We start from the raw sequence: 20,778 nt of genomic DNA, 5'->3' as shown, positions 1-20,778 counted from the left end.
CAAAGTCCAGGACAGGACAGCCAAGGCTGCAAAAAAACAAAAATAAAATAAAAATACAAACAAACAAATTTAAGACTAGAAAAGATAATGTGATTGTTTAAAACGATAGGCCGGCCGGTGAAGGAGCAGGCTGCACGCTAGCATCTCACTGCAGTTAAAGGTAGCTTGTATCATCAGGCGCCTTCTCAGCGGCGGTTTCCTTTCTGCGCCGAATACTGGGGTACGCAGCTGGTAAGGACATTTTTATCATAAGCTCATTGTTTCAGACAAACGGGAGAGGTCCCAATGCCCCTTCTATGAGCCCATCTCTGAGGACTTAAACTCCTCCATCTGCGCCTCAACTCTTGAAATATCCTCCGTGTCCCAATGAGGTCACAGGCTCCTGACCAGGTCTTTAACCTCTGGGGCCTTATCCAGCCCACAGCGGTCATAAAGACCAAAAACAGTGTCCAAAGCGTGTTCAAAATGGCCCATGGTCTGACTCAATTCAGCACAGGGATTTTTCATGGTGAGTCTTCGCGGCTCCCAGAAGCAACACATTTCTCCTTAACCGCGGTGGCCTCTCCTCCAGATCGCTCAGATCCAGAGAGTGACATAACACCCTCTTTGGAACCTGCTTGGCCATGCAGTTCAGGACGCGACCCCCGTGTCGGCGAGGTGGCTCAGCAGGGAAAGGCTCGTGTGCCAGGCCCGAGTTCTCTCCCCAGAACACCCCCACTCCCGCTCCCGCCACGGCCCTTCCCTCGCCAGCCTTGGCAAACAGTTGAACCCAAGTAAAGTGTGATTAAAAAGAGGAAGAGGAGGAGAATTAATTGGAGTTGGGCGAACTCGTAGCTCTGCCAAAGAACCAAATGACTTGTCTGTATCCCCAGGTTCTCCTAGTCAGAAAATCAGCCGACTCCCACTCCATCCCTCACATCTGTTGGGGTTAAATGCTGTCTCTTTCAGGCCACGGGGCAGGGTGGGTGCCCCAACGCTGTCTCTACCTTGAACTTCTACCTTACTTGTGGACTACAAAGTTACAGTTATTCCTGCGGCCTTGAGAATTATAACCGTTTAAGACTCAGTCCTGAGGCCAGTGACGTTAGCCAGCTTAGGGCTACAAAGCCAGCACTGCAGTCTCCAAGAGCGACTCTTAGTCTCAGGCCACCTCCCACGCAATGAAGCCTTCCTCCCGGAGGTCCACACTGCGCTGGAGGCCCCTGCCTTCTGCAGAAAGAGCGCAGCATCCTGAAGACCGACGGTGGCCCCAGGCTTTGAGGCACGCTGGCTAGCCACACCACCCAAGGGCGAGGGCTCGGCACAACCCTGACGCCCCACCTCCTCTGCCTTGACTTTCGGGCAACTCCAACCAGCAGCCTCGGTCCGCTGGCCCCCGCCCTCCGAACGTCACGGCCACTAGGTACAGTGCCCCCTAGGGGCCTCCGTTCCTCCCACGAGGAAGAGCCCGATCCTTCCTGCTGGCCGGTCACTGTGTAGCTTGGCTCTCCCCGGCGCCTAAGTCTCCAGCCCCGGGAGGACTCGCTGCCGCATCTCGGCGTCTCGGGAGGCCCCGCGGCCGCGCGCTCCGCAGCAGCATGAGAGCCAGCCTGCCGCTCCTGCGGCGCCAGCTCAGCCGCCCGCAGCTGCCCCCGGGCCCGGCGTGTCGCCTCCGATTGCTGAGTGGCTCCAGCAGCAGCCGAGGAGGCGGAGACCCCGGGGTTCCGCGCGGGCGGCGGCTGCAGGACGGCCCGGCTTTGGGCAGCCGTGGCCCCGGCAGCGCGGCAGCCCCCGCGACGGAGCCCATCGTCAGGTGAGTGTCCGGCTCGCCGCGCGCAGCTCCCGAGGCGGGGACCCGGGATGGATGGGGCAGCGGGGCTCTCGGACGCCGGGGCACCCAGGGGACCGCGAGGGCGGGAGGCGGAGTGCTTGGTGCCAACTTGCTGGGGGCGCCTGGCGGCTGGCTGAGAGGGCGTGGGGGAAAGGGAGGCCGGAGCGCAGGACCCCGGGGGCGAGCGCATCCTCCCGCCGGCTCCCGCCGCACGGACCGCACGCCCCGCTCCACGTGCGCCGCCCGCCCCCGGCTCTGATGCAACCGCGCCGGGCGTGGCACCGGCAGGAAAGGGGCGGCGCGAGCCAGGGCGGGAGAGCGGCGGGGAGGACGGCCCTGCCATCCCGCCGCCGCCGCCGCCCCTGCCCCGGGAGGCGCGGGCGGAACGGTCGCCGAAGCCCTGGAGGTCGCCACGCACTGCCCCAAGCCCCGCCGCTCGGGGAGCACCCGAGGCCGAGTCTGCAGGGTCCCTGCCGTGGCTCGCGGCGGCCGTCCGCGCCACCCGCCACCCGGCCAGGCCCCGACCCGAGAAGGCGGCTTGCTGGGCCACCGCGGTGCCGAGGGACCCACTGAGGACCTCACCTGCAAGTGGCGGGAAAGTCCTTACCAGTCTGGCTCCCAACTGGCGCTATGAGAACAGTTAAACGAGCAAAAATATTCTGGCCCGGGGACTGTCACACCTAACCCGCTACAGATAGTTACTATTGTTGTTTATCATTTTTTTAACAATAAACTGAGATGCAAACTTGGGGCAGTGGTGTGAGGGTTTAACGGACTAAAGAGCAAAAAGTGAAATATTACATAGGTACCTTTGTAACAAGGAAAAACAAATTCCCACATTTTTCTTTGCAATATTTTGTGGATATGGAAATTTGAATTTCAAGTAGTTTTCGCATGCTCTGAAATATCCTTATTTTTTAAATTTTCTACCTGTTTGAAAATGTGAGCCCAGGCTAGGGGGATCGCCCAGGTAGCAAAGCAGGGCTGGGACAGGCATGTGGGTGTGGTGCCGGAGTCCTGAGGAGTCCTGGGGAGGCAGAGACAGACAGATCCTGGAGCGCGGTGACCAGCTCACCCAGCATAGTTTAAGAGCTCCAGACCAATGACAGGGCCCGTGTCCAAGACCAAAGGTGAGCAACTGTTGAGAGACAGCATCCGAAGTTGACCTGTGCTGTGTGCACACACCAACACACAGGCACTGGAACATACATGAACACACAATCTAAATTAAAGTGTGCGCACGCCTGTGCTCTCAGCTGGTGGGCGCTAGTTTCCTGGCTCCGTTTTGGAACCCGAGGACAGTGCTTAGGAATCGGTTGCCTTCCTTTTGCAGTACCCCTGGGTGTGAGGGCATGGCCAAGCTGTCGGTGCCAGTGTCTTCACCCGCAAATGGAAACTACTGATGTGTCATGTAGTCTGTTGGCCATTACAATAAGTTTGTCACTGCCTGCACCTGTGGGATTTGGCCATTACAATAAGTTCATCACTGCCTGCACCTGTGGGATTTGGAAGGCGGAGAAGGGATCAGTTTGGCTGTCACCTGGAGTAGACAGCTGTTCAGGAGCACTGGGGTGGAATCTCGCATCGTCCACGTGGCATGAAATCCCCAAGAAACATAGTGAACCTTACATAGAAATCATCTGAAAGGTCATTTTTGGAAATGCTGTGATTCCTGGTGGCTGTCTGTCATCTGAAGGGATCCTGAAAGTATCAGCCCCCAAAACTTGCAGAGCGGGTGACTGCAGAAAAACTGCAGGGCTACACCTGGCTGTTAGTTATTCCCCACGGGTCCATATATGGGGGGGGGGGGCGCTTGGGCCACAGAGTGGTGCTCCTGAGGCCCCTGTGGGGCGGGACCTTTGAGAAGTAGGGCCTTGTAGGAGGTGCTTACTACAGTAAATATTGTAAACCTGTCCTGAAGGAATGCTGGGGATTTATTCCGTGTCCTCCTCCTTGTGGCTCCTGGTATGAGGAGCTTTGCTCTGAGGCACAAGCCTGTGAAAACGGGCTGTCCCTGATGGAGGCTACCAGATCTCATACTGGAAGATCTCCGAGGCCAGGAGCCAAAATAAACCTTTTCTCTTTGTAAGTTAATTGCTTCAGATATTTTATTAAAGTATTGGGCAGTGACTAATCCACCTAGGGACAATGGCGTCTTTGAAGATTGCTGCCTCACCAGCGTTCTTACGGCACACAGGATGGTCGTATGAAAAACACAGCCACTGACAAACAATAAAAATGTGATTTTTTTTTTAAGTTAAAAACTCATCCAGGAGACTCAGATCTCCAATTTGAAGTTTGAGAATTCTTTAATTTATTGTTTTCCATTTGGTACGTATGGATGAGTGACCCAATGGTGGGGGAAAAATGTATATCTAGTTTTTTTTTTTTGTTTTTGTTTTTTGTTTTTGTTTGTGTGTGTGTGTGTGTGTGTGTGTGTGTGTGTTTGATCTTTCATGGGGCTGAAGAGATGGCTCATCTGGCCGTTGCAGAGGATCCAAGCTTGGTTCCCAGCACCCATACCGTATAGGTGTCTCAGTCACCCATCACTCCAGCTTAGGTGACGTGAGACCCTCCTCTGGCCTCCATACAGACACACTTAATTAAAAATAAATTCCATCGATACAGCAAATACATTTTGAAAAGGAAAGGGCCTGCTGTCATTGAACTGGCAGCAATTTTTGTCTTAGGGGTTCATAAATTGGTGACGCGCCTTGCCTAGCTTCGGTTGGGTGGGACACTGTATAGAAGATAATCTTATTAATCTCAGATTCGGCTCGTGCATGGGCTGTGCTGCTCTAGCAAAACACCACTGGCTGAATAACTATAGAGATTTCTCTCTCACTGTTTTGGAGGCTGGGAAGTCCACTGTCAAGGGGCTGGCATGTGGCCAGGGCTTTGCTACGTCACATCATAGCTGAAAGATATATCTGAGATACAGTTGTAAACTCATCCCCTCCATTATCCCCTGACACGGCCTCCACCTCCTAAAGGTACCGTGTCAGCACTGTTGCACCAGATATTAAGTTTGCAATGCATGAGCTTTGAGGGACCAATTCAGACCATAGCCACACCCGACAGTAATATCCAGAGTAAAGGCTCCAGGATGGTCCCTAAGTTGGTTGACTCATGGCTCCCGATCTTTGGTCTTCTTACCTCCCAGCCAGTGAGACATAAAGAGGGCCAGGTTGTGTGTGGTCCTCTTACTGCAAACACATCCTTACCTCCTTCTCTTGGCCAGCAGCTGATCACATAATCCCAGCCAGATGCAGGAGAGGGCCTGGGAGATTCATGTGGTCATGTGCCGTTAGATTCTTATTACTGAAAGAGAGGAATGGGGAAGACTGCGGAGAAAGTAGCTGGGGTGAGCTTTATCACTGCAGGTGTTATGTGGAGTGTATCTGGTGATGGCCAAAGCAAAGGATTAGGAAACTCTCCACTGCTGGACTGTTTCTCTAAACACAAATGGCTGTCTTTGAAGGAGATGTTTGTGGAGCTGGTTTATGTTCCTAGAAGGACCCTTCTTTTACCTTTGGAGGAGTTGAGAAGTTAAACGTGGACTTTTCTTACGGAGTGCTCTCAGCTGGCAGGGATCAGGGTACTTTGGTAATTTTCAGTAACATGGCCAGCTGTTTCCTCCCACACTCAGGCCTGGCCACAGCTAGCCTAGCCACAGGGAGAACGAGGAATGTAGTTGTTAGAGCAAGGCAGCTTTGTCCTCAGCTCATAGGCTTAGTGCAGTTAGCCAGGCGGGCTGACTGAGCTGGAGCAGAAACCGTAACAGTGTCACTAGCCAGTGGAGTTGGGGCCTTGTCAGCTTAAACTTCACCCGCCTACTTTTAGCTACACTGTTCCCAGTCAGAACTGAGGTTTTCTTCCCGAAGAGCATAGACACATCTTTGGAAACATTTCTGCTACTTTTTAGGTGTATGGGGTCTAGCATTGTTCTGCAAGAGGCCTCGCAAGGAGTGGAAACGTGATACATGTGTCCGTGTGGGCGGGTACCCCAGCCAATTCTGATTTTTTTTAATGGTATTGTTACATTGTGGGGTCCCTTCGTGTCATTGTATCTTCTGTCTGCCCTTTACCTCAACCATTTTAGGTCTGACAACTGCTTTTTTTTTTATTACTCATTTTTATTTTATGTGGATGGGTGTTTTGCCTGCCTGTATGTCTGTGCATCATTTATGTGCCTGTTGCCCTTGGAAGCCATAAAAGGTCACCCAAACTTTTCTGGACCTAGAGTTACAGAAGGCAGTTAACCTCCTTGAGCACTGGAAATTGACTGAGGTTTTCTGGAAGAGCAAGTAGTGCTCCTAACTGTTGAGCCATTTCTCGAAGCCCTTGACAGCTAACTTAAACCTAGTGATAACCTATCTATTGAAATGCTCCTTTCATCTTGTTTTTGCTTGTTTGTTCTGTAGGGTTTTTTTAAATTGAGGATGGTGATTTTATTATTATTATTATTATTATTATTATTATTATTATTATTATTTTGTTTATTTACTTTAATCCTGATCACAGCTTTCCCTCCCTCCTCTCGTTCCAGTCTCTCCTCCACCCCCTCCCTCCCACTTCTCCTCCTCCCTTTCTCCTCTGAGATGAGGGTGATTTTTGTTGTTGTTGAGTTCACCGAGAGACTGGAGGGGTCCTGTTGTGAATTCTTATGTTTAAGAGTTTGTTGCCATGACCAGTACCTCACAGGGAGCACCTGAAGAAGAGAGGGTTTGTTGAGTTTATAGATCCAGTGGATTTTGTCCTCAGCAAAAGCATGGTGCTAGGAGTGAAAGGCCCATGGTCACATCGTGTCCCGAGACAAGAGCAGCAGGAGTAAGCAGCAGGGCCAGGCCATACACCCTCCAGGCCTGGCCCCAGTAACCCGCTTCCTCCCGCAAGGCTCCACTTCCTTAAAGGTCCACACCCTTCACAGACAGCAGTCGTGAAGCCAAGGGTTCAAGCGTGTGATGGTGTAGGGGACATTTCACATCCATACAGATAGTTTTAGTCACAGGGGGAAAATTCCAACAATAAGGAAAAGGTGAAGAGCCACTGAAATCTACCTGCTCTACAGATGATGAAATCAGAGTCCGTTGAAGGGTCTGCCAGTATACTGGAGGCCTGGGTGCCAGGCATGGCTGTTATCCACAGGCCGAGTTCCAGAAACCCCTGGCTGGCACTTATTTACCGACACGTTCCTGGGCCCCAGCCCAGCATATTGAATCAGACTTTCTGAGGTGGAACCTCGATGTTTATTGTGCTCCCCAGAGGACTCTCAGACCCTGAAGCACTTGGTGGTCACATTGAGGTGCCTCTCCCAGACCAAGCAAAAATACAGTCCCAGCTTGGCTACAGTAGCTTAGCAGCTCTGCCGGGATAGGCGGCAGCACGGCATAGAAACCCTGTCACCCATCACTGGAGAAGCACTCTGGTTTCATGTGTTAGCACCGTAATGAAGTTATTTCCCTGGGGATTGAACTGCTTCTTCCCAAGTGTGTAAAACCAAAGCCAAACAAATAATTGCTACCAGTGTACACTTGCCTGGCCACTGGCTCTGTTGGCCTCTGTGACAGGGAGGTTAAGTCCTGTGCAAGTTTTGAGTTCTTTCTGGTCTTCTGAGCCTGCTCACTGGGTCCACCTGCATGGGAGCTCAGACCCTTCCTTCCACGTAACATCCCTCAGCCACTGCTCTGAAAAGTAGGAGGGTTTTGTTGTTGTTGTTTTGGTTTGTTTTGTTTGTTTGTTTTGGTTTTGTTTTGGTGACTTACTACTGATGACATCTGGCTGAGGCGTCACTGGGAGTGAAAATCTTTTAACTCCGAAGTGGGGTACTGCTTTGATTAGCCTTTCAGTCTGCTTTGAGAGAGAGCTGGAGACGTGCCAGTGAGGACACAGCGTAGAAGCAATGATGGCTTTCAGAATGACCCATCTGGACGGTTCAAGAAAGTCTGCCTCTGTCTTGTTTGTATAGGTCTGCTCGCCTGGGTACAGCACCTCCCCTCTCCCAGGCTGTGAAGGAGAAGGTGGCCCACGCTGGGCCTGGGGCAGACGGCTTGCAAAAGAACAAGCTGGCCCAGCAGTGTGACAATGCCCCACCCTCCGGGCAAAGCATCCTAGACCTTCCACATCTGCAACACTCTTCTTTCCTTCCTTCCTCTTGTGTCTTCCTTAAAACTCTGGGATCTGGAATTTAGCCAGAGGCTCCACTTCCTTGTCCGACATGGCCAGTCCACACAGCCATCACCATTTTCATAAACTTTTCCCCATTTGTTTCCTTTTCCCACGGTACCCCAAATTCATTTCTCCTGGGGGAGGAGTAAGGGAGTGTTGTGAAAGAATAGGATAATGTAGAATAGAAACCCAGACTTTAAGTTCTTTTATTACATTTATTTGTTTGCTTGCTTGTGTGTGAGAGAGTCAGAGGACAGTTTGAGGGAGTCAAGTCAGTTCTCTCCTTTTACCGTATGGGTACAGGGGATGGAATTCTGTTTGGCAAATTGTCAGCAAGCACTTTTACCCACTGAGTCCTCTCACTGCCTCCAAACTTTTTATTACATTAAACTTGGAAAATACAGGAGAAAAATTTAACCTTTCTGAAACTTATGGCCACAGGTAACTTGCTTCCCCTCTGTGTGGTTTAAAGATCTGATTGTCACAGTATATCCAGAATTGGCTTTCGTATTCCTTTATTAATCTTTTGGTTTTCTGAGACAGGATTTCACTGTGTCCTCTAGGCTGGCCTTGAATTCACAATCCTCTCACCCCAACTTCTGGACCTGAGATGACAAGCTTGTACCCGCACACACTGTCTGCATCAGAAGTTCTGACGCCTCTGTGACTGCCTTCCCTCATGCCTTCTTCTTGGTCTCCCTCTGTTGTCTGATTCACTTACAGTAACAAGCTTTGTAAAGATAGGCATTGTGCCTGTCTTATGTCATTGTTAACAAAGGAATGACTGTGTTGTATTTGTTTCTTGTTACAGAGAAGTCATTCACAATTCCAAAGAAGTACTGAGCTTGCTGCAAGAGAAAAACCCTGCCTTTAAGCCAGTTCTCGCTGTTATTCAGGTGAGCTGTGAGCATGGTACTCTCCCACTGTTTATAAACAGAGACCAGATGCCTGTCTGGTCAGTGGCAAGTGCTGGTAGGTGGTTTTCTTCTGCAGGGTTGTGGGTCAGCCTGGAGTCTTGTCTTTATCTGAGTCATATATTCTGTGGCACAGGTGGCTCTCTGGGGTCGGGAGGTAGGCACCCAGATATATCACTGGACAGAGAACAATTATAACCCACATGCACTTATGAATACTTATCAAATAGGGCTTGCTCTCCTGTTTCTATGGAAGACAACGCGTAATGGCAGGTGCACATGACTGTTTTACGGTCCAAGTGTCAAAAGTCATTAGTTTGCGAGAGGACCTTGCATAACGTGTTTATCCTCCGGTGGCTGCCCCTTGGTCCTGAGCTGCAGTTGGCACTGTGTTTCTGGCATCCCTGGTTGGTGACAGGTACAGGGAAATAACAGGATGACTCCGGCCTGGAGGCACTCTGGCCCAGCAGTTGGCCTAGTATGGTGGTGCTTGGCAGGCTGGTCTGGTGTCAGAGTAGCAGCCTATATAGGCAGTGGCGCCGTGGCGTGTGAGATTGCAGGATTGTGCTCATTGACCTATGTCCTCTGGGAAGCTTCCACAACCCCTCCTAGCATGGGAGTTGGTTTGGGAGCCAATGGGAATCTGGGTACATGTTGCCATTCAACCGAAGCACAAACATCCAAATTCCTGTGTTTGACGGTTTACACAGAGCATGAGGCTGGCTGTGTGACCAGGATGCCGTCATTCTCCTGTGCCCCATGTCTTGGTTACTTTTCTATTATTGTGACAAAACACCATGGCCGTGGAAGTCTAAAGGAAATCATTCAGGTGGAATTATGGTTTCAGAAGGTTAGCGTGTATGTCAGGGTAAAGGCATGGAGGTAAGAACTGTTGGGGGAAAACATCTTGCTCCTCCACTGGGAGGCAGAGAGATGCTGGGAACGCTGCAAGTCCACTGAAACCTAAGCCCACCCCCAACACACCTTCTCCAACCGGGCCACACCTCCTAATCCCTCCCAAACAGCTCCACCAACCGAGGACCAAAGATTCAAACATATGAGCCTATGGGGACATCCTCGTTCAAAACACTGTACCCTATAACATGAAATCTATCGTTTTTTAAATGGCATAATTTTTAGCCCAAGAAGTTATTATGTACATAAATCCCAGCTGTTAGCTCAATTTTCAGTCAGTAAGAGGTTTTTTGTTTTGTTTTGTTTCCTGTATTTTCCTATCATCTTTGTGTTCCAGTCACTTGTGTTCATTGTATTCACAAACTAATCGTGTTGTGTTTGGTACACTTGTCAAGCAATTTTCCCGATGTGACTTTCTCCTTTCTGCTCCTTTATCCTTAGGCAGGTGATGACAGTTTGATGCAAGAACTAAATCAGAGTTTGGCCAAGGAGGTGAGAGATGATGATTTTAGCAATTCATTAGAATTCCTCACAGTATATATTCTCTTGTGGTGACAGAGAATCTTGTGTTCCCTTTCAGGCTGGTCTGGACATCACTCACGTCTGCTTGCCTTCAAACAGCGGAGAGGATGAGGTAATGTCAGCCTCGCTCATTTCCTTTTCTTATCAGGCCTATAGACATCTTTCCTGGGTGATGAGTGCCAGCCCAGCCTTTTCCTGTGGCCGAGTTTCCAGGGGGAAGGGACCTCTCTGTGATGCGAAAGCTCCTGATCACCTCAGTCCTTTGCGGTTGATTTCTACTGAAGACAAACTGGGACACTGTGGTGAATAAAGCTGTTTGTTCACTGTAGAAGCAGCATTTCATGAGGAGATTTTTGGGTGTCTTGAAGCCCAGCTCTGATTTTACTCCATCCAGACGTCTTTGACCTTGCACCTTTGCTTGGCACCTCAGGGTCACCACAGCCTTATTGATGTAATGTAGGAATGCTTCACTGCCGTTCTGGGGACAGCTGGTAGACTCTCCATCCAATGCCACACACTCTAATGTCCCTGCCAGCATCATTCCCCAGTGTGCCATGTTGCCTGGGGCATAAGCCCTAGTGGCTAGCTTTTCTTTGGCTGGCTGTGGCAGGGAGGGTTTGAGGATAGGGTTGGGTTAGGGTTCCTGGGATACACAACCTCAAATCACAGGATCTGGAACACCAAAGTTGGCTGTTGGGTTTTTTTGGGGGAATGGGGAGAGGCAGACATGAATGAGGTTTGAAAATCAGTCACTTGGCTAGGAAAAGCATCCCAAAGTATGAGAACTACAGTGCTTCCTTCCCACTGCTCTAGCATCTCTGTAGTGCACCACTGCCAAGTCGACAATGTTAGGGTCAGCTCTTTGGTCCTAGCCATTCCCACCAGGGGCAAAAGCGGCTGCACCCAATAATGACTATTTAAAATTATTTGAACGATGGTTCAAATGACCTCAAAGCAATTTTTGCTAGATACAGAGGCAATACGGAAAGACATCCAGCAGATAACCTTAAAGTGCAAATAGTTCAGACCCTACAGCACTGCGTGGCTTCTCTTTGGCTTAACTAAATCATCAGTGTCGATGCTCTTTTCTTTAGCCCGTTATTCAGTAAAGGAAAACTTCCTTAAGCCCTAATACTGTGAAGCCACCACGCCGATCTGGGAACTCAAGTGACTCCCACGTCACTGAGAAGCGGTCCCGTTCACAAGTGTAGATTGCTAGACAAGGGGCTAATTCATGTCTGATTGGTTCTAGATCTCAGTGAGGTGTACAATTTCAAACCAATGAATTGTTTATTTCTGGAACTTTCCTTTGGGTGTTTTTTGTATCACAGTTGATGAAGAGGAACTGAAACCTTAAAGTGTGAAGTAGCCTGCAGTCCCCTTCAGGGCTAGGCAGAAGGGTTTTTTGTTTGTTTGTTTGTTTGTTTGTTTGTTTTTTAATAGGGAGGTGTAAGCTTATGTGTGATGATGCAATGAGGGAGCTGCTTGGTGTTAATAGATCGGTGAAGGTTGCTACCCAAGAGCAGCCTGTTCTCAGGGGTTACTGTCTGTGTTCAGCCTGTGAGCGCCCCGAAATTCAAGCATCTGGAAGAGAAAGCTTGGCCAAAGTTGGCTTTCAAATGCATTTTGTTTTGCTTGAACCAGTAGTTGGTCCAGTCACTGATGAAATGAGAAGTGTGCTTTTGCAGTCTGTCTTTCTGTGTCTTTAGTAGCTGTCATGAACTGAGTCTTCTCTAGATCCTGTGGGGAAAGGTAATTCTCTGCAGCACACAGGGTTGAGGGTGACGGTCTCCATTGCCCCTCTTTCCCAGCATATCAGGTAAAGTTCATTATCTTGATAGTTAGGAAAGAGATAAAGGCAGATGCCTCCCTATGTTCTTCCTTCTAAGGATGTCTTCTGCAAGCCACAATTTTGCTCCCATCCCATCTGCTATAACCTCATTGTCTGTCCACATTGTGAAGGAGATGGGAAAATCGGTCTGAATGCCAGGAGGCCTATAGATCATGTCTAAGAAAAAAACGGAAGCTAGGTCCTGGACAAGTAGCTAATTATTATATGTACCAAATATGAAGGCTCCAGCAGTAACAGAGGGCAAAGAAGCTGGCCTGCCATTTCCAGGACACTCCCTGTATATAGTCACACTTTTCTTTAGACTATTTCAACTGTGTAGCCCAGGCTAGCCATGAAAACACTATGAAGCCCAGTCTCTTCAAATTCATAATCCCCCTGCCCCAGGCTCCAAATACCAAGATTATAGATGCACACCCATAACACTTGGTTTGACTGTTTTTTAATAAGGGTTTATGAATGCCCACTCCTTTTTTTGAATCAATCTTTCTTTTTTTCAGCTGAAATTTTGATAAATGAGTATGGCATTATTATGTCAAGTGTTTTAATTTATTAAGCTTTTATGTTTCCAGTTTTGCTTTATTTTCATTAGTGTTTCCCACCCTCGGTACAGATGAAGCCAATTTCTTGTTGTACCCTGGACTCTGCTTACATTGAAACCTCTGACCACACTCACCTTGTGACTCTTCACCCTGTTTGTCAATCACTTCCAGAACTTAAGTCATCACTGGTGTTGGGCTGGGGCTTGCTTCCTTGTTAGCATGTCATGTTGACCAGGGCAGCTTTACTTACAGCTGTTAGGTCCCCTACTTAGAACCTGTACAAAGTAGATGCTCAGAATATGATTGTTTCAAATATGTGAGGGACGGGTGCGTACCATAAGTGCTGAGGCCGGGGAGCTCAGAGGGACCTGATCACCTAGGACTTGAGCTGTCAGTGCTTCTGAGTCACCTGAGTGGACACTTGGAACAGAGCTCCGATCTCTCGAAGAGCACTGTGCTGAGCCGTTTCTCCAGCTCCCAGCCTCGCCAAGTTTGTTTTAGTAGCAGAACACACACACACGCACACACAAATCATCAGTCAAGGCCCTTGGAAACTATATCGGTGAAGACAGCCATCCTGTGGTTTGTGGGCAGGAAGGCAAATCTCAGCAGTAAAAGTCTCAGATGCCATCTGATGGCCGTGTTGAGGCCTCTGTGTTGTCCACTCCAACCTCTCAAGGCTTCTAGGGTTGGTAGAGGCTACTCATGTGTTACTATGTTCCAAATGAATTTGATCTGGTCGCCAGGAGGCTGCTAGATTAAACATACCGGTGGGCAGCAAATGGCCATAAAGAGGATTAAAGATCACCCAGATAATTTATCCCCAGATCTAGAACATTCCAGCTCTCCACAATCAAGACGTTCTAAACAGCCTTGTAGAATCTTTAACGTATGTCACTTTTTAAAATTTATTTCTTTTTCCTGGAAACCTAAACTCACAGCTGAATGAGTGAAACAAATAGCCTGGTTTTTCTTCTGGTTTGGTACACCAAATAGCGTTTTCCTTCCCTACCAGAAGGTAGTAGTAGATATTTTTGCCAAGCAATGAAATAAAAATTGCCAAGTGACACTTCCTGCGTGTGGTTTTGTTAAATGAGGTAAGTCAATCTAAGTGCTGGAGTTTCTGTGCCAGGCCTTAGGGGAGGCTCCTGTCACGATGCTTGGATGCAGTGAGCCAGAGGGCCTGCCTACCTGCTTGGACTCACTCAGGGAAGCCTCTATTGAGCACATGCTGGCGTAGATACCATGGCCTCCTGGACCTGGGCGGGGTGCTTGGAGGCATGCATCCCGGCCTCCCCTAAGCTGCAGTTGTCTTTTGTCTAAATGGAATAACAGTGAAGCTTTGGTGTTTTGATGTTTTCTCGCACGTAGCAGGACTGTAGGAACTTTGAAGCCACTAAAAGTTTTATTCACCCAGGTTTCTTTGGGGCTTTTCTAAGCATGCTATAAAGAGGAAACAGGCTCTTCACTGCGTCTCACATTCAATAAGGAGTGAAAAGAAACCAACATATACATTTTTAAAATCTGTTTTTCTGTGCATCCAAATGCCAGTGTTTGTGTGCACATGTAGCTGCAAATGCACAGCCAGAGAAGGAGCCATGCACCTTTTTCACGTGTGGGGCAGGGTCTCTCATTGGCACAGAGCTCACCTTGTAGCCTCAGCTCACTGATCAGGAAGTCCCAGAGACCTGCGTGTCCCCGCCTTCCCAGTACTGGGGTCACAGGGCTGTGGTACCAAGGCCAACGTTCTTCTTTAAATGCAGGTTCTAGAGAGCCAGCTGAAGTCATCAGGGGCACACACATTACCAACTGTGCCATATCCCAGAGCGTAGAAAACACTTTCGTTTCCTCCATCAACTTTTTTACCAGCTCTTACTTTCACAAAACTAATGGGTTGTCTTGTTTTATCTTTTCTGTTTAGATCATAGATGAAATCTTGAAGATTAATGAAGACCCCAGAGTGCATGGCCTAGCCCTTCAGATCCCTGAAGATGCACTGACCAACAAAGTTCTTAGTGCTTTGAAACCAGAAAAAGATGTAGACGGGTAAGAGAATACAAATGAAAACAATCAATAATAACCCATTTCATTGATAAGTAGCTTTATATGGTGATTTTAATTTTCTAAGTTTCTCGTTTTTGCCACTCAGTAACTAGTTCAAAAGGAATCGTTTTTTAATAGTGTAGAGGTTTGAGAGCTTTAAAAGTTCTATGAATGAAAACCATGTATCTTGGGAAATGCATGTCTGTTTGGAGGTAATCCTGCACTGTCATATCTATCCAGCAAGCTCCTGACCTTCTGACCGAGTCTTTGGCCAGGAATAATCTTTCCTGGGTAATTCTGCCAAACAGTTAAAAAAAGAAATCTGAAGCCTGATTCCTCAGGAACCCCGAAACTTTCTTTATTCCTGGACTGGTTGGGGAGACTGTGTTTCTTAGGGAGTAAAATTCCATTTTCTTATATGGAAGCATAAGAAATACTTTGTCCTGCGGCTGAGACAACAGGGCTTATTTAGGACTCTAGCGTTGTAAACAAAGGCATAAGTTAGACTTCTGTCTAGTGTATCCTTCAGCAGCTGACCGAAAGCTTGAAACCTCACAAAACTACCCTGGCTGACACCACTCCATCCTTTCTTTATGACAAGGAGTAGACTCAGACAAGGATGTTGTTCTGTAAGGGCTGGCATGGAATTCTGTGGGAGAGTGTGTGCACAGGTCGGACGCTGAGCTCTCTGGGATAGAGGTATGTGTGGATGGAGATGGTTGGTTGGATGGATGATGCAACCGCCAGTTCTAGAGCAATCGAAAAGGGAGAAGATGCCGCGGTGGAGCAGGAAGCCCTCAGGTTCAGACCTTTCATACAAGAAGAGAACCACAGAGACTTTCTGGATGTCTTCATTCTGTTACTGATCCGGGTAGGGAAGATTGTCTTGGCAACCCTTCGTAGGTTCCTCACTCGAGATTTGGCTGGAGAAAGGTGCCCAGAAGCCGTTGGTAGAAAGTATGTGGTTACTATTTTTTTTCCCCTTAATTTTCCACGGAGATGAATACCAAAGCCAAGCGGATGTCGGTGGATTGATAGACTCTTCCAGAGTTCTGGAAGTGGGCCGCTGATTGCCTGGGGTCAGGGTCTTGGGGATGTCCCTGCATCTGTGAAGTGCAGCCCTACATGGCCCCCGCTGGGCCCTTGGGAGCGTCCTGCACTGCGCTGAGAAGCTGGCGGCCTCCATTTTTCCCCTCCCTCTTCAGTCATCGACTTGCAGTTATTTATTTGGGGCTGATCCCGTATGTCACCACTGGATGATTTGTGTGTCACCACTAACCTGCTCTCTTCCCTTCTGCTTCAGGGTTACTGATGTCAACCTGGGGAAGCTGGCACGAGGCGATGTGCCTGAGTGTTTCGTTTCACCTCTAGCCAGAGCTGCAGTAGAACTTGTTGAGAAATCAGGTCTGGAATGATCGATCCTGTTTACTGGGGAAGGGAGGGTATTTTTTTGTTTTTCAGTAAGGATTTGTTGCTGGAAGATTCTAAATGAAACACAGAAAAGAAATGTTATTTTCTACCTATTGCTATTTAGATATTTTTTTTAAATAATGCCTTGTTTCTGGAAAATTCTAGTTGAAGCCTCAAAGTGCTATTTAATGTAGAGTTTATTTCTCTTGGTTTTTATTTAGGCATGTAAATAAAACTGAAAGCATTTTCTAGTAAGATTAATAAGATGGCTACAAATGAACATTAACATTTTAAACATTCATTTCTCTAAAGAAACAGTCAAAATAAGCATAGTGAAAATGTCCCCTAATTCAGCAAATCTGTCACTCTGAAGGTGTAGGTAACTCAGTTAGAACTGACTCAATCTGGCAGGTAGATTAGATTCCAGGTGAGACTTATCATTATTAACAAGTGGGTCGCTTTGATAGCCAACACAGTTTAATTGGTTTCATTCTTCTTTTGACCACACATTCCTGTGCCAGGAATATGATTGATAGATAGATAGATAGATAGATAGATAGATAGATAGATAGATAGATAGATAGAGGCAAGTGATTTATCTTTTTGATTACTGAATTTAGCTCATAATTACTGTATGTACTGGCTGGTTTTGGGTGTCAAGTTGCCACACGCTAGAGTCATGAGAGAGCAAGGACCCTCAGCTGAGGAGACACTTCCTTGAGATCTAGCTGTAAGGCATCTTCTCAATTAGTGACCAGTGGGGAGGGCCCAGCTCGTGGTGGGTGGGGCCATCCCTGGGCTGCTGGGCCCAGTTTCTGCAGGCCAACAAGCAGCAATCCTCCACACTCCTGCGTCAGTTCCTGCCTCCAGGCTCCTGTTCTGCCTGAGCTGCTGTCCTGACTTGGTTCGGGTGATGGACTCTGATCCGAAAGTGTAAGCCACGTAAATCCTCTTCTCCCTAACTTACTTTGTGGTGTTTCGTGGCAGCAGGAGAAACCCTGACTAAGACACCGAGGGATGGCCCACGTATTTAACGGCTTTCTAACTTGACACCACAGAAGCTCAGCTTTTCTTGGCCCCAGTTTGCAGAGACAATAAGCAGATGCCCCTCCCCGACACTCAGACATGCAGCAGTCAAAATTCAAAAAAAAAAAAAGTGAAGTTAAAAGATGAACTTTGAAGATGTACTTTTTAGTCAGCAGCCATTAAGATGAGCTGGTCCGGTGCATCCACTCCTGCAGGTCCTTGTCAGAAGCTCCTAAGGGCAAATTACAGCTGCTACTGTATTTGTAGGAAACTCTATAAAGAAAATGAGCCAAAAGACTCAAAAACAAGGGATGTGAGAGAGAACCTGGTTGGTTACAACGCTCTTTCCTGCCGCATGATCAGTGCTCTGTGTGGTTGAGATAGCCACGTCCTGTGTGTTTGTTTTTCTCATCAATCCCACCTCCCATTCCTCTCCAACTCCTCTCAGACCCTTCCCCCACCAATCTCCCTTCCAAGTTCACGTTCTTCAAGAAAATCTGAGTGTAATGAGTGTTACCCAGATGCTCGTGAGCTGTCACTGTAGGGTGAGCAACCTCCCAGGGGCTCCATTCCTGCAGAAAACAAACACTATCCTGGCAGCCATTGTCTGCCTGCAGCTCCTTAACCAGAAGTAGGGTCTTAGGAGACCCTGTCCATGCTGGAGTGTTGACTAGATTGGTCCTGTGCTGGCACCACAGCTCTTGAGAGCTCGTGAGGGAAGCTGTCACCATCACATCTAGAGGACGCTGTCTTGCAGCATCTTTCCACTCTTCTGAGGTGGTCTCTGAGAAAAGCCACTTAAAAGATGTTCTTTCAGTTAAAGCTGTGTGGAAGGAAGTTTCTGTGTATGGATTTCAATGTTGAATTTTCATTGGTCGGTAGGGATGACCTTGGATGGAAAGAAGGTCTTGGTGATAGGGGCGCGTGGGCCCTTGGAAGCTGCTCTGCACTGTCTGTTCCAGAGGAAAGGATCCATGACAATGAGCTCCTCGTGGGCAGCACCTCAGCTCCAAAACAAGGTAGGTCTCACACGGGACTCTACAACCTCAAATTCCCACTATCAGAAGAAGAAAGGCTGGGAGTGTGTAAAGCGAGCATGGAACAGGACGTTAGAGGAATGACTATGGAGAAATCTTGGAGGAGGAAGATAGTGAAAAGCAAAGCTTATTATGACAGCTCAGTCCTATACTCCCGGCATTTGGAAACCGGAGACAGTAGCTCAAGGCCAGCCTGGACTGCAGATGAACCTATAACTAAACAAAACAACAAGATCAGTTATTAATGTGGTAGAAAACAAATGTCTGTGAGAGATCTTTAACAAAGCTCAAAGCTGGCTCTTGGAAAAGGTTAGAAAACAGACACATAGTTATCCAGAATAAGACAAAACTAACAGCGGCTGTAACAAAAAAGAACAAGCGCCAACTCCTGCTCTAGTCTCATTTCTGTTGCTGTAACAAATAACCCTGACGGGAAGCAGCCCAGGGAAGAGGGTTTGCTTGACGTACAATTCAGGCTGCAGTCCACCACTGTGGGAATGTCAAGGCAGAGGTATAAAACCTCGTATCAACAGTCAAGAGCAGAGAAAACAAATGCTTGGGTCCTTGCTTGCTTTCTGCTAGCTTTCCCTCCTCACACTGGCTGTTCTGGACTCCCTCCTCCTCCTCTGCATAGGGAATGTTTCCACCTATGATGGGCTGAGTCTCCCATCATCAAGACTACATTTAAAAAGCAGCAAAAAAGTGGTCACAGCTTAGGGGTACTTAAAACAAAGGTTTAGCTGGTGATTGCTGTCTGACTTAGAAATCAATAAGGCAAAAATAGTCCATAGGAAAACGGCAGATGGCCATTGATAGGCATGTGATGACTGAGCGACCTTTGAAAAGCTACCTAGGTCCTTATGATTTGTGCTCACCAGCCATGCTGTCGATAGTGACAGGTATAGACACTAACAAATTCACGCGAGTACAAGAACCAGCACATCACTGTAAAGACTTCAGAGTGAAATACGCTTTTAAAGAGTCCTTCAGTGGAGTTTCGGGCACTCTTGACCCTGATGTTTTCCTGTCTGAACTATCATAGACAGATTCTCGGACACACAAACAAGAAGACATGGTCAGGGGCTGGGGACATTGTTCAGTGGTACAGCAGTTGCCTCATGTGCTCGTGGCTACAATCCCAGCCCAAAACAAAACAGAAGGGAAAAGCCAGAAATAGCGAAACATGTTTGTTAAACAAAATAGAAAATCTGAAAAGGTGTACCAGAGCAAGATGGGAAAGGAGGGGCCAAGGGGACCTCTTTTCTTCTACTTTTAATAATAAAATTGCTCTCGCTTCATTTTTCTGCATCAAAAGCTCAGACTTGAAGTTGGAAAGATGGCTCTGTTGGTAGAACCACCTGCTGAGTATACATGAGGACCTGGGTTCAAAACCTGAGCGACCTCTTCAAACACAGGGCATTTTCACATGTACCCATAACCCCTTTGCAGCAACAAGAAGAGGATCAGTGCAAGCCTTGCGGCCATTTCATAGACAGACCCTGTCTGGAGGGAATAAGACAGGGAGTGGTGGAATAGGACAGATGTCTAGGGTTGCCCTCTGGCTCCAAATGTGCATCTGTGTGTGTGTGCGCGCACACATGCACACACACAAACACACACACACACACACACACACACACACACACACACACTATTCACCTTGGAGTACCAGAGAAAGGAATGGGGTAACAGCTAGTGTGGGACTCTCTATAGTCCTTGAGATGACTTTGAGAATGGAGGGAGGGAGTGAAAAGCGATCATCCTTCAGCGTGGGAGGGACAGGAGTGAATGAGGTGCTTTCCTTCTCCCTCTGAGGACTTCTCCCCTCCTCTTGCTGTTCCTCTCAACCTCCTTCCTGCCCTGCTCTCTGCTCTCTCCCAGAGTCAGTCTTTAATGGTCACCCCAGTGGGATCATTCTAAGGCTGTTAGTTTCTACTGTGCAGCGAAGGCCATGGAATCACATCCTTCCTGGGTGCATGACAGCCACCACAGACAGTCGATGAAAAGCACTTAGCAGACTACCTGGCTTGTAATTAAGGCTCAGTGGGCTGTAACAATCTATCTTTGAATTCTCTATCTTCTTTCCCCTCTCCTTCCTTGACTTATTGAGTTTCATGTGTGGTATGTTTAATATTTAATGTTCCCGTTTTTCACTTATATGTACTGAAGAAAAATGCTAAGCATGTTTTGGGCAGCTTTATCTATGTCCAGGTTGTGTGAACTTTAATGAAATAATGTTATAAAGGAGGATGAGGAGGAGATGCGGCTCAGTTGGGTGGGTGCTTGCCTTAGCATGTGCAAACCCGGCACAGAATGCCTGCTGGTGCCTGCTGGAATCCCAGTGCTCACCTAGGAGGTATGGGCAGGAAGGTCAGACATTCAAGGTCAGCTGGAGAACCTATTTAGCCCTGCTGTTCTTGCTGCGCTGCTCAGAAGTAACCATTCTAGAATATAAAACCGGAGCAAAGGGGGTAGCTAACCACAAGGCTTCAACCGATGGTGGGTGTCAGCTTAGCCATGCCCGTTACCCGGCTGAGCCCTG

General features: G+C 48.1%; 1 protein-coding gene across 1 annotated transcript in view; it reads left to right on the top strand.

Annotated features, from left to right (window-relative positions):
* The first annotated feature begins 1,400 nt into the window (after window positions 1–1,400).
* Window positions 1,401–20,778, top strand: part of Mthfd1l (methylenetetrahydrofolate dehydrogenase (NADP+ dependent) 1 like) — a 167,608-nt gene continuing 148,230 nt past the window's right edge. The window contains exons 1-7 of the mRNA XM_021644473.2: window positions 1,401–1,792; window positions 8,790–8,874; window positions 10,249–10,299; window positions 10,388–10,441; window positions 14,642–14,766; window positions 16,067–16,167; window positions 18,082–18,218. Coding sequence (XP_021500148.1) covers window positions 1,578–1,792; window positions 8,790–8,874; window positions 10,249–10,299; window positions 10,388–10,441; window positions 14,642–14,766; window positions 16,067–16,167; window positions 18,082–18,218 — 768 coding nt within the window. The 5' untranslated portion in view covers window positions 1,401–1,577. The remainder of the gene's footprint in view (window positions 1,793–8,789; window positions 8,875–10,248; window positions 10,300–10,387; window positions 10,442–14,641; window positions 14,767–16,066; window positions 16,168–18,081; window positions 18,219–20,778) is intronic.

Source organism: Meriones unguiculatus, chromosome 20 (genome assembly GCF_030254825.1).
Source record: "Meriones unguiculatus strain TT.TT164.6M chromosome 20, Bangor_MerUng_6.1, whole genome shotgun sequence".
Classification (NCBI taxonomy): Eukaryota; Metazoa; Chordata; class Mammalia; order Rodentia; family Muridae; genus Meriones; species Meriones unguiculatus.
The sequence above is the reverse complement of the archived record's forward strand: the minus strand, read 5'-3'. Positions and strand labels throughout refer to the sequence as shown.